The sequence below is a fragment of the Pempheris klunzingeri genome, chromosome 3 (genome assembly GCF_042242105.1).
Source record: "Pempheris klunzingeri isolate RE-2024b chromosome 3, fPemKlu1.hap1, whole genome shotgun sequence".
Classification (NCBI taxonomy): domain Eukaryota; kingdom Metazoa; phylum Chordata; class Actinopteri; order Acropomatiformes; family Pempheridae; genus Pempheris; species Pempheris klunzingeri.
The window spans coordinates 25,752,954-25,766,995 of record NC_092014.1 but is presented as its reverse complement, the minus strand read 5'-3'; the positions used below and the strand labels follow the sequence as shown (position 1 = coordinate 25,766,995).

At 38.6% G+C, this 14,042-nt stretch overlaps 2 protein-coding genes across 2 annotated transcripts in view; one reads left to right on the top strand and one right to left on the bottom strand.

Moving 5' to 3' along the window:
• exosc9 (exosome component 9) overlaps positions 1 to 14,042 on the bottom strand; it is a 360,435-nt gene that overhangs the window by 21,095 nt on the left and 325,298 nt on the right. The gene's annotated exons all lie outside the window — the stretch shown is intronic.
• LOC139199243 (perforin-1-like) lies at positions 1,145 to 3,255 on the top strand. The gene is made up of 2 exons (XM_070828287.1): positions 1,145 to 1,674; positions 1,864 to 3,255. The coding sequence occupies exons 1-2, from the start codon at positions 1,145 to 1,147 to the stop codon at positions 3,038 to 3,040; spliced, it is 1,707 nt and encodes a 568-aa protein (XP_070684388.1). The 3' UTR covers positions 3,041 to 3,255.

The following is a 14,042-nucleotide window of genomic DNA, read 5'->3' as shown; positions in this document are numbered from 1 at the left end:
GTGAACAGATACTGAAGGGTGAGGATCCTGTCTTGGATGGCACGCATCTTTGCTGTTGGGTGGAGGACGAGTGCTGCTATAAATTAGTTTTACAAAAATAACTATTAGAAATGCAAACAATTCACCCAAATCTCCATAAAAACAATGATATGTTCAATTCTAATGATAAGGAAGCTATTCTACATCTCATCACGCCTGGATGACTGACTGTAACAAGCTGTTTCCTTGTCTAAATATGACAGTGGCTACAGACAGTCCAGACTCAGGTGCTAGGCTTTTAACCACATTAAACAGGCCGTGGAATGCCGTGCCCGAGGAAATCCGTGGATTCTTTGCAATCTTTGCTCAAAACATACTTTAATCGCACCACCTTCCCTGATTTAATCTGATCACAGTGCTTACTCTGTTTACTGTTTCTTTTTTATGTGGCTCGTGTAGTAGATTTGTTCTTTTATGGCTGTGTTTATATGTTTTGTTGCCTGCTAAGTAAAACACTTATAGCTGCTGTAAGAGTAAATATATTTATTATAATGTCCTTTGTAACAGTTTGCAGCTAACTTTAGCAAAAATGTAGCTATAGATTTGAGCTGGACAACTTAGAAATCCACGCTTCATAAATAATCGCAACACTGCGAAATATTTTACATTTTTACAATTATAATTCAGCTGTGAACTTTTTTCTACCTTCCTTCCCTAGCTACGTGATTAATTATTTTTGCATTAGTTATTATTCTCTTACAGCCACAAAGCCAGTTTCCCCATTTGGCCAAGTTTCATCTCACACCTCACCCCACCATTTTAATAAGGTGTGAATGGGCTGTGAAATACAAATATCACGCATATTTACTGCCAGTGTATCTGATGGTTAAATATAGAATGTCAGAGAATCGTGCTGACCATCAAGACTCCACCTTCACTTCAATACTATAACACTGGGACAAAACGTAACTACTGAACCCAGCTTGCTGTCAACAGCCAAGGTAAGACCTGCCATCTAAACCTAATCTTCTGAGTTGAGTTCATGTCAAATTCTTACTTTTCATTAGCTGACTGTCATCCATTGTGTACTGACATTTTCAATTCTAAGTTTGCATTGTTTTACAGGTTTTCTGTCATTTTGTTACTCTTTATTTCTTCTATACAGATGATAAGGCTGTGGCATTTCATGCTCCTTTGCTGGGCATGGAGTCCTCTATGTCTGACTTCCAGCTTCATTGGTACAGCACAAGAGTGTAAAAAGGCTCACTTTGTCCCTGGTTACAATCTGGGTGGAGAGGGCTTTGACATCGTGACAATGGAGCGGAAAGGTGCCTATGTCATCAACACTGAAACGTGGAATCTTGGAAACGGCACCTGTAGGCTCTACAGAAACAGCTACTTGAATAAGGAAGAGCAGAAGGTCCCGGTTGCGGTGGTGGACTGGAGAATCCTCCCCAAGTGCAGTTTAATGGTCTCCAGTATAGTTTATGACTCTGTCGAAACTTTTGTCAATGATTCCACATCATCTGTGTCCAATGATTGGAAAGTCGGTCTTGATATCCCAGTACAACCCTCTGTCACTGTTGGGGTTGGGCTTGGAGGTTCCCACTCCAAAGAAGCCACCTTTGGCATGCAAAAGTCAAAACAAGACCACTACACCTTCAGTCGTCACTCTGTCTACTGTAGCCTCTATGGGTGAGTATGTGGACAGGTATTTGTCTTCTTGTCATTAACTCACTGAGAAATACTTTGTTCTACAGTGTTCTGGATAGCTTTTTACAGCATTTTTAAGAAAACAAAGAATCCAACAATGTAAACAGTGACATGAATGAAATTGGACTGTAATAGATTGTAACTAAGTTATATACTTTCTGTGTTTCACAGTTACAGAATGGCAGCACAACCTCCACTGAGTCATGAATTTGAATCTGCTGTCAACTCCCTTCCTTCATATTCATGTGCAACTGAAACATTATATCGCAACCTGATCGACACGTATGGCACACATTACATAACACAGGTGTCTCTGGGAGGGAAAATAAAAGCAATCACTTCTGTCAGGACCTGTGAGGCAGCCATGAGTGGACTGTCAGCCTCAGAAATCAATGACTGTTTGTCAGTTGAGGCCTCAGCCAGCTTTGCAAGTACTGCCAGTATTAAGGCCATGTACCAACATTGTCAGGCAGAGAAGAAGAAGTTAGGCTCTAACCAAAGTTTCAGCAGCGCGTTCAAGGAGCGTAAGACAGAGGTCATTGGCGGAAATATCAACGGCGCAGATATCCTCTTTGAAGGGCAATCAAACCCCTCCATCTATACCAGCTGGCTTGACTCTCTGAAAAACATCCCTGATGTGGTCCAATACAACATAAAGCCCCTGCACACCATCCTGCCTAATGGTCACCGTGCCAGGGCTGGACTGAAGCAGCAGGTGGAGAAGTACGTCAAGAAAAATGCAGTGTTGACAAAATGCTCAGAAACCTGTAAGATTGGACACAGATCCAGCAAAAGGGATCCTTGTGCTTGTGTTTGCAACAGTAATCAGAATATCAAGTCAAATTGCTGTCCTGCTGGGAAAGGTCTCGCTACATTAAAGGTCTTCAAGCTCTATGCTGAAGCACTGTATGGTGACAAGTGGACTCAGACAGATGGTTCAGTGCAGGTTAGCTATGGTAACCAGAGAAAGCGCACAGCCATTATATCAAATAATGACAATCCTAAATGGTTAGAGGTATTCAACTTTGGACCCATAAGCATCAACATGAAGAACAAACTTAAATTCAATGTTTATGATGAAGATACTTACTGGGATAGTGATCCACTTGGCGACTGTTCATTTGATCTACGTGAAGGGAGAGTGAGTGACAGCTGCATGTTAAATCATGGCACCCTCTTCTTCTCATACACGGTGGTGTGCGCGCCAAGTCTTGGCGGGCAGCAATGTCAAGAGTACATCCCCAGCTCTCTGAGTCCCTCTCTGGCCCAGGTCTTCCACACCAGGAACGGGGTCCTTGTTGGAGAAACTGATGAGCAGTGTCCTAAATCAGTCAGTCTGTCAGGTTGAGGTCAGCGGGTGATGTGAAATGGAATATGGAAAGATATTACGATTTGATTTTACAATGATCTTGCATGTATGGCATCTTTTACACTGTTATTCTGATCTTTCTTTCTTTGACTTTTGTCCAATTACAAATGTCACAGAAATGGTGTTTAATAATCTACCTTTTGTTTCTGCTTCTTTTTTATTAGTTACAAAATGTGACAATAAAGCATCAACAAAGACAACGCACTAGTCCGTCTGATTTCATTTATTAAAAGCTACCGTGTCATTTTGTGGTTTACATATAACATTCAAAAGTATACACATAAATACACAAGCACATGTTTGAGGATAGTATGCTCCAGTTTGTCAATCACATGAACCAGTTAAAATAATTAACTAAAGTAAAGTTTTTTCGTCCATGGAGGCATTTCATAGTACTACTTTGCAATGAGCTGAGGTACAGATATAAATGTAAATTACTTGAACTTTACACATACTCATTAATAGCAGCTATCAAAATCATATAAAAACCATTTTGATCACTAAAATAGTAAAAATTCAAATGACGTTTATTGTAATGGGAATACAGGCAAGATATTGTTTCCTGCTGTCATGCACTATAAAGACCCCCCACCCACCACCAACACTGACCCCAACTAACAGTGCATTGCTGTGACATCATTTCTTCGTGATGATATTGTTTTACCTAAAGGAAATGCACATCACAGCCATTAGAGTCATTATAGTTGCTCGAATTTGAGGAACAGAAACCCAAAATAAAATAAAGGAAGCAAAATATTTTTGAATAAAAGGGGAGGGGAAAGATTGAGGGTGATACACCAAAAAAACAAGTCAGAACAAGACAGGCAGTATAAAGACTAGAGTATTACCGTGCCTCGTTACCACCCTGACCCTCTGTGGGAGGCAGAAAAAACACAGTTGGAATTATGAAGTTGTGTAGTGTAGAGTTAACTATGAATATGCCACATACATACACACACACACACACACACACACACACACACACACACACACACACATACATACATACAAAGTGTCTATGTGCAGAATGCTATTGTAGTAACTTGTATTAAAAAAAACAACAAACTATTATATAACTAATCTAGAATGCAACTGAATATTTTATACTGTGGCTTGCAAACAGGAGCCATTCTTTAAAAGTCTACATTACTTTTTCATGAAACTGTTGTAAACTGTTGTGGGTGGATGCGGCTCAGAGGGCGAGTGGATGGTAGGTGGTTTGATCACCGGCTCCTGTGAGGCAGCATGTAGAGTAGTTGTTTGACTAGTTGATATGACCAGAAAGGCCCTATACAGATACAGACCAGTTAACCATTGAGCTCTATTACAAAGCAAATGAAAACACGAGGCATGCGCGACTCAATTCAAATTCCTTGTAAGAGCATAATTTTTCATTTTTTTTTTTTCATTCTTTTCATTCAGTTTATTTAGTTGTTTGTTTGATTGTTTCTTTGCTTAACATATCATCATCACATTCAAAGTCTTAAAATTGCCTAAGTAGATGTTACTGTTTCATACTTGAAATGTGGTTGTCACAGGCCATGTTGGGCAGGTCACATGGAAAATTTGATCAATTACCCTTTACTTCCATTGACAATGTAATCTCATTACAGTTGGAGGATTTGATTACACAACTTGTCATATTGATTTCCTTTTCTCTAAATTCACTCACATGTGGGTGACGTTACTGACCAAACAGAGATTAACCTGGACTTCTGATTAGGAGATAAAGATTGAGGAAACGTAATCCAAGTTCTTATATGTGATATATTACTACTATTGTTCTGCATAATTACTGGAAAGTGAAGGGTGCAGTGTATAAGATTTAGTGGCATCTAGTGGTGAGGTTGTGGAGTACAACCAAGTGAACCCCCCCCTCGCCTCACCTCTCCCTTTCCAAGTGCGTATGAAAGCTACGGAAGCTGATGAGGATTCACACTCCCTTGCTTTTTCATGCATAATAATTATGATTCTCCATTTGTCAAAATTTGGGTTCTCAAGCTTCTAACTACACAATTCTTGCTCCCAAATTCAAGCTGCTGCTTCAGCGTAAAATGAAAACACTATGACGTTTTCAGACTACACCTTTAACCTACATAAGTTAAGCTATGGAATAAGAAAGTAAACATGGTTAACAGTCACTGCCATTTGGGAAAATAGAACCATGATGACACAATTTGATTTCATTTTCATTTATTTCATACTTTGTTTTTAGGCTGAGAGATGTTCTAATTTACAACATTCCAGTCAGAGCAGAGCAGGTCAAGACCAAACTCTGTAATGCTCTTTAAGAGAGCCCCAATGATTCATTCATTGAGCAAGCAATGGTAAGGAAGGAGGAAACATCCGACACTAGCCAGCTCAGAGGTGGGTTGTGTTCTACTCTAAAAGTGTTTCTATTTGTTGTTAAATTGATTAGCTCTCTTTAGTTCTCCTCACTTTGACGTGAATGCAGTATTTTAGTCTCTAGTGGGATTCTGTAGATGACGAGATGTTGACTATGTTTACAGGTCATTCATTCTCATGTTTTGAGTTGCAAACCTGAACATTTGATTGAAATTATTATTCTTATTGTTAGTTGTTATTTACAATGATCCAATTTTGTAAAACAAGAAAAAGAGAGTGCATTGTCAGAGTACAAAACCACATTAGGGATCCAATAGGACCAAATAGTTCAGGCCTGCAGACCATGATACATTTCACAGAGACAGTACAGTCCTATATGTACTACCCATAAAACAACTGACACTACATTTGCACCACAAAAAGGAAGTTGTGCAAAATAAACACGATTAAACTTAGAAATCGACTACTGCCTGACCACATTGTGAGCTTCCCATTTTACTGTTTGGCCTGGTTTGTTGCCTCATTGTGATTTTGTTTGTACATTTTCCATTCTATGCTCCATGTTTTCATATATTCTTATGGCAGAGGCTGACTTGGTGAAAGCAAGAGACTAACAATCAAGATAGTGAATCAGTTGTGTGACTGTTTAAGTTAACCCTTTCATGCATAGAGGTCACTACAGTGTACAGCTATTCAAAAGCTGTTTTCTTGTATATGCATGAGTTTTGATGGCATAGTTGCACATCAGCCACTACAGTGGAGGCTACTGCATCATCTCATCCACTGCTACCCAGTGGGAAGCCATTGTAAGTGAAAAAAAAAAAAGAGTGAAACCAAGATGGTGGACAGACAGCCAGAAACACCTCATTTCTTTCTGTTGAAACCTTCTACAAAAAGAAACCCTTGCAGGTAAGAAAAATATGGTGACATCAAGTAACATGCAATTGCTAAATTTTCCAAGTATTGATTATATATTGGGAGGAAATTATGATTAATCACATGTCCACTGAATTGTACATCATGCATCACTGGCTATATTTCAACTACTGGACATGTAAATATATCTTTGTAAAATATGGTTTGAAAAAAACATAAAGTTCAAACTTGTTTTTCAGGCCTAAAGATGAATAAAAACACTTAGTAAAAAAATCCTGACTGAGGTTATTATAATTCATGCATGAAAGGGTTCAGTTGCCACAGACTCCAGTTGTGTTGTCCTCTACAGTCTCTCTGTGGCTTCTCTTATGAAGCCTTGTGTTTGGCTCTTCATTTCTGCTATGATGCACACTAAGTCAAGCATAGAAATTCAAGATCAGAAATGTAGTTCCTATAGATAAATCACTGGCACCACCTTCTGGGCTCTTAGTTGAGTCAATCAAGCTGTCAGCACAGGGCATGTCACGCTTTGTGTTGTAAATGCAAATTGAATTGAATTGAATCATCACGTATATTTTCCTCTGTTTGCAGTCTGCTTGAAGAGGATGAGAACTTGTTTTCCCTTTGAAAATTCTTTCTATGGATTAACCAAAACTGTACCCACATCACATCAGTTCTAATTGTCCTGAGTGCATCCTCTTTGATAGCTTCCTGAGAAACAGCATCTTATTATCAGGCCCTGACACTCTTTATCCATCCGTTCATTGTTTGTCCTGCATCACTGTTGTCAGAGGCAGAGGTGGGAGGGACGGACAGGGTGTGTACAAACCGCATTCATACAAGTAATAAAAAGTCTACGACTCTCCTAATGTTCATCTCTTTAGACATTTGGTAAGGGAACCAGAGGAACCCCACAACAGCACGTGGAATAAGACGATCCAGTGGAGCGTTGTCTATGTATTTGTAAAGACTGGCAAAACCAAGAATCTTCTTTTCAAAAACAGGAAATTCGCAGGATATAGAGGGTCAAAAACTATGCTTTCAACTAAATTTAGTTCTCCTAGTTACATTTTTGCCTGGGAACAAAGTAACACAAAGTAGACTTGCTTTACTTTGACAGAAATTCTACCGTAGCCCCTTATTTTACTGTTCTGTCAATAGTGAGTTTCCCATTTTTTAGAATTATGTGTAAAATACTGTGATGAAGCCCAATGAAAAGCTACAGCTTGATATTATCAAATATTGCTGTATAGAGTACAGTAGGTGTACCTATTAAACTGGTTACAGATTATACCATGTACATGAATTTATGATTTATACTTAAAGAGAGGATTTAAATGCAACATTACATTACATTTAAATAAGAAACATTTTGATTTAACTTTATTTTTAGATTTTTCTCAATTTTAATTCTTATACACGTACAAATAACATTTACATTTACATTACATTTAACCATTTTTTGAAATTATGATAAAACAAATTCATTTTCCAAGAGTAACATAAACCATAAATACAGTAAACATTGTCAAATGCTGCAGAAATTGAGTTGTTGATTTAGAATGGATTTTGAAATATTCATAATTGCAAAAGCATGAATAGATTGTCGAAACATTTGAGGAGGGTGTTTAAGTGAAAGAGAGAACTGACTTATCTCATGTTATCATTGATCATGTGGCAAAAAGAGGAGTGAAGAAAGAAGAAAATAGAAAATCTGTTTGGGATAGGACGGGATAGTGGTGATGGAATGTAACTAAGTACACTGTACTTACAAATGTTACTTCCTACTTCTACTCACCCGCCTCACAGAGGGAAATGTTGTCTTTGTCAATTCTTTGACAGCTGTAGTTACCTGATTTTTTACATTACATAAAATATGTGAAAAGTTTTTTCACATGTGAGAATTCGCAAATCTTGCTTTTAATTATTTAAACTTACTTAATCTTAATCATTTTGAGGGTTGGATTTTTGGACAAAGCAAGCTTTATGAAGAGGTCACTTATTTACACAATTTTTACAAACCAAACAATGGATGAAGTCGAACCAGTGACTTGTACTTAACCAAGTCTATTCTTCACAAGCTGATAAAAAGGATGCAACAGAGTGTCACTTGGTTTCTGCTCAAGGCAAGGTAGGGCAAATGTATTTATTTAGTACCATTCACAAGACACAAGGCACAAGGTATTTGGGCCCAATACCATTTAATGCTTTATAAGCAAGTTACAGGATTTTAAAATCTATCCCATGGCACACTGGAAGCCAGTAGAGTGATTTAAGAACCGATGTGCTGTGCTCCACCTTCTTGGTGCTCGTGAAGACTCTGCCCGTCGCATTCTGGACAAACTACAGTTGTCTAATTGATCTTTTATTAAGACCCATGAAGACACTATCGCAATAGTCCTGCCTGTTGAAGGTAAATGCATGAAAATGTTTTTCTGTATCTTGTTTGAACAAAAATCTTTTAATTCTGACTATATATTTAAGGTGGTGGTAGGCTGCTTTGATGACTGTTTTTATATGGCTAATGAAATATGAGTCCATCATTATTCCAAGATTTCTTGCTTGATTAGTAGGTTTTAATGTCTTCGATTGAAGGTGAGCACTGACTTTTAAACTTTCGTGTTTGGGGCAAAAAATTATTTCAGTTCTATCTGTGTTTAGCTGTAAGAGATTCTGGCACATCCACTCAATGTGTTTAATGCATATGTTTAGCAAACGTAAGGGACTGTAGTCATGTTGAGACAATGTCACGTAGAGTTATGTGTCATCTGCATAAGTATGGTAGGAAATGTTATAAGATTCAATGATCCGAGCAAGGGGAAGCATATAGACGTTTAAGAGAAGAGGGCCAAGAATGGACCCTTGTTCACTCAGATTTGAAATTACCAACTGACATAAAGTAGTGGCTATCCTGTAAGTAAGATATGAACCAGTTTAACATTCTGCCAGTCCCACCCCTTTTCCAATCTGTCCAAACAGTATTTTATGGTTAACAGTATCAAATGCAGCACTGAGATAAAATTAGAACTGAATTTTTCAATGCGTCACTGCTTAGATGTATGTCATTTAAAACTTTAACAAGTGCAGTGCAGTGTGATTGACTGGTGACCACTCCAGGGTGTGCCCTGCCTCTTGCCCAATGCTGGGACTGGCTCCAGTCCCCTGTCGCCACAAGTGCAGTCTCAGTGCTGTGGTGTGGTCTAAAACCAGACTGAAAGATATTGAAGGAATTGTTTTGCAGTAGGAAGATATTAAACTGCAGAAAAACAACATTTTCAATGACCTTTCCCAGAAAAGGCAAGTTTGATATGGGTCTGTAATCATATATCACTGAGGAATCTAGATTGGGCTTTTTAAAGAGAGATTTAATAACTGCAGTCTTCAGGGCCCTAGGAAAAAAGCCTGACTGAAGACAATCTAGTGCTACGCAGTTTAAAAAAAAGGTTGCAGACAAGGTATCAAGACAGCAGGTAGTGGGTCTAAGACTACACACAATGCCTGTCAAGGCTGCATAATCTACAGGTTGAAACAGTGTAGCAATTTAGCAGGAATGGTTATATGTGGAGGCACAGGTGATTTTGCCCCGAGACAAGCTACATGAGTGCCAGATGGAGTAAAATAAGTTGTCAGTTAGAATGTATGAGCCAAGGCCTTTTGGGTGGATACCATCCCAACAGAAAAAGGCCAGACGTTTCCAGAAGAGGTTAAAATTGTCAATAAATGTTACGTTTTACGCAATACAAGTGGACTGCAGCCATGCATGGAGGCTAAGAGTGCAGCTAAAATGACCCATGAAACGATCGAGTGGAGGAGTGGGACCAGAAATAAAAATCCTTTTGCAGTTTACCGAGAGAGTCCAGGAGACTGATGAAGTTTTGCAGTCTGACTTGGGATGTTGTTACATCCTATGTGAGGAACTAGCCCCAAGCCCCAAGCCGGACCCAGGACTAGTCAGGGACATTGACCGGAGGAGGAGGAGAGATCATTGGCAGCAGTCTATCGGCCCCTGGATGAATTGGTTTGTGCTTGGCTGAAGATGATGGGATCCACGAACATGGATTATGAGTGGTTAGGGAACACAAACAGAAAGGAGGCCAGTACGAGGTCTAAAATTGTGGAACATTAAAAACATAATTTAGCGACCAGTTGGAGTGGGAAGCCATTGCTGCTGGCCGAGATGGTTCAGGTACAGGCTCAGGTGCTCCAACCAGGAACCCACAGCAGTGATCTGGATTTAGCAAAGGTGAGTCGCTGAAAGGATATCATTCATACAAGTCATTCATCATTCATACAAGACCCATGTTGCCAAACAAGTGAACCAGCTGCAGAAATAGAGCTTTGGTTGGTTGCATCTTGATAGTCGGTATCCTTGTTAGCTGGTTAGCTCCAGTGCTATAAACAAGCTGAAGCTAGCAGCACATTATGTCGATGAAGATGGTTGTAATCTGTGCACCTGATGACTAAAATCTTTTACCATGTTAAGAACCTATACATAAACAGTCGTGATCTAAGTGTATTGATAAAATATGCCTTAAAACTGGAGAACATTTTAAACTATGGCAGTGCTTCTGGCAGACATACAGAATGCTGATGCATTGGTAAAGAAAAATGAGAGGAAAAAAATAGCTGTTCCTAGAACAACTTCAGAAACCTCTGATTCTATGCCCCAAAACAAATTCAAAATTTCAAGATTTCAAGATTTTCAAGACCTTTATTTGTCACCTACACAGTTATACACAGTATAGTGTGCAGTGAAATGTTCTGAGTGCCTGTTCCAGACTGAAACAATAAAAAAAAAAAAAAAAAACAACAATAAAATGTTAAACCCTGCATTTTTTTTGCCAGAGCCCTCTGTGTTGGTTGTTCCCCTCTGAGTGTGATCAGTGCTTGCTCACAAGTCAAGGACGATTTTTACAATTTGGAGGTTATACCATAGTTACCTATCACCATTGCAGCATCTTTTTACATTAAATGTCAAAATAAACCTAGAAACTATATTGCAGTGCTAATAATGCTGTAGTGCTGCTGTAAGTATTCTTCCCATTTTAGGTTTCAAGTGCTTTCAGACCCCAATAAATAACATATACAAGCTGTCTTTCATTCATCCTTAATTGTCATGAAATGCTGTTGTTTTTTTTTGCTGAAGTATCATTAATTAACCACTGTGGCTGCAGGTTCTTCTGACTCAAAGGCATTATTTTGCACCACCTCTCTGCCTCTTCTCAACCACTTTGACCTCGCTGTTAGAGGCGTATGAGAAGGTCACAGTTAGTTCTCTGAATAGTTGTTTACATGGTGTTTGAAGGTATCCGTGGATCATTTGTGTTTGGATAAGATCTATTGATTTGTTGAGTTCACTTCACTCACATGGGCTGTTTGGGTGAAGAGAGGATCTGGTTGTGGGTGTGGATGTGCTCTACCCTCAGGGGAGAGGAAGAGTATCTTGCCTTGTCTTTTCATTTTACATTACCTGTGTTTGAGTTGCCTGGATGGAAATGAGTGTTTGGATATCTGCTTGGGTGCCAGCAGCAAGCTGTACACCTTTTATTGTCTGAATGTAAACATATATGGGAATGCTTTGGTGTTGCATACCTGTACATGCACATACACTGTAAATAAGGTAGGATCAAGCGTGCAAGCATGTTCCTTGTGTGCATATGTATGAGTGTTTACACAAGCACAAAGAGTCCTCTAAGGATCACAACCAATCACTTTGCCTCTGTGTATCGGCACACCTGCTCTCTGTGTTATAAATAGACGGTGGATACATCAATTCCCTTGTGTCACACAGCTCAAGTTCAAAACTGTGTTTTGACAGAAGGGGGAAGACACTCTCCACAAAGACAGGTGACAGCTGATAAACAGTGGTTACTTGCCACTACAGAGTGATTCAGTGTATTGGGGGTTTGTATTCATTTGCCAACTGCTTCATAAAAGTTAAGGTGTAACCTGATCAGTTTAAAATTTAGTCTCAGTTGTGGAGTCAACAAATGTTTCAGTCACCTCATCCTTAAATATAATGAGTGTCTAATAGAAACTAAGATTGATGGAATTTCTTTGGAAATGTTTTCACTCAAAATATTTCCCTGATATAACAAGAAATGATTGGCAGTGATTTAGTAATTCATGTACATTCCATGTTTCTGAATCACTATTATGAAGATTTGCGTTTTGGCACAAGAGAGCACCGATGTAAGGCAACTGTTGTGAAAATCTCCCATTTTAGTCATTTCTACATGAAACTAGTGTCTCTCTGTGGTAGTAATATGAACTGCAACTTTTTCAGAGGTCCCAGAACATTAGAGTAAAGATGGGAGGCAGCCTGTAGTACTGAATGAGCAGCAGCAGAGGGAGAACATCTTCATGTTATGAGCAGAGATGATCTGTACTTATTGTACACCACTGTGTGTGTGCAGAGTACCATTACACTCATTGAACCTGACAAACCCCTTCAGAATCTAAATGAATAGCACGAATACTATACGGTAGAACTCGTGGATTACTGTACTATTTTGTGTAATATGTGCAGTGTTGAACAAAGTATTCAGATCTGTTCTTTAAGAAAAAGTGGTGACATCACAGTATAGAAATATTCTATTACAGAGGAAAGCCCTGCAAGTACAGAAGTCTTACCAGCAAAATTTTCTTTTATTTATTCTTTTATTTTGTCCACCCCATTTACTCTCTGAAGTCTTCATGAAGGTGGATTTATTATAAGGCCGCTTTAGACTGCATTAGTCCAGTTAGGTAGACCTAATAAAATGGCAACTGAGCGTATGTTTGTATGTGAAACCCTAATCTGTAAAGTAATGTGTAAGAACAGCTGGTAAATAAATGCAGTGGATTCAAATGAACAATAGTTTAAAATGTGGTGGAGTCGAGAATTGAAAGTAGCGTAAAATGAAAAGTACCTCATAATTATATCTAAGTAGAGTATTTCCTCAAATGTATTGGTTTGCTTTTTACCACCAAATAGTACATCATTTGAACTAATACTATGTTGGGAAGAGTCAGTCTGATAGTGAAGTGTTTGTTATCACTTCATTGTGTTATCACACATTCACGTTTTATTATTATTTAAAATGTTCTGGTTACTTGCTTACCATTTTATTAGTATTTCATCACTTAAAGCAGTAAAGTTGTCATGGTGACATTTACTAACTGTGTCAGGTTATGAAAGACTACACAGTCAGTGGTCAGTGCAGTTTATATCTTTATTACTTACTTGTTACTTATATTTACTCAATATATTGTGTAACTTTTTTTTTTACCTCCTGAAAGAGTTCCATAAAGCAGAATCATACAAACGAAAGGAGGGAAAAGGAGGGACACTTTCTGCCTCATTTAACAGGAACAACGAACTGCACGAGGCATCTTGCTTGCTTTTCTTTTCTGGTTAGTGCTCTAAGCTCTTTATTACATTCACAAAACCTCAATGAAGAATCAATCTGGGTGGCATGGATGCTTTTTATATACACTCAGATCCGCACATCTGATCATATCAGGCTGTGGATTATCTTCAACTGAGCTCAACCTGACCACTACACATTTGCATTCTACATAACAAGAAGAAGAAGAACAACAACAACAATAATAACGATAATAATTTATTTGAATAGCAATTTTATAAAATACACAATTCCAAAGTGCTTCAAACATAAGATAAACTACAAACACACAAGTGCAAGTCTACAAACCTACACGCACACACACACACACACACACACACACACACACACACACACACACACACACACAC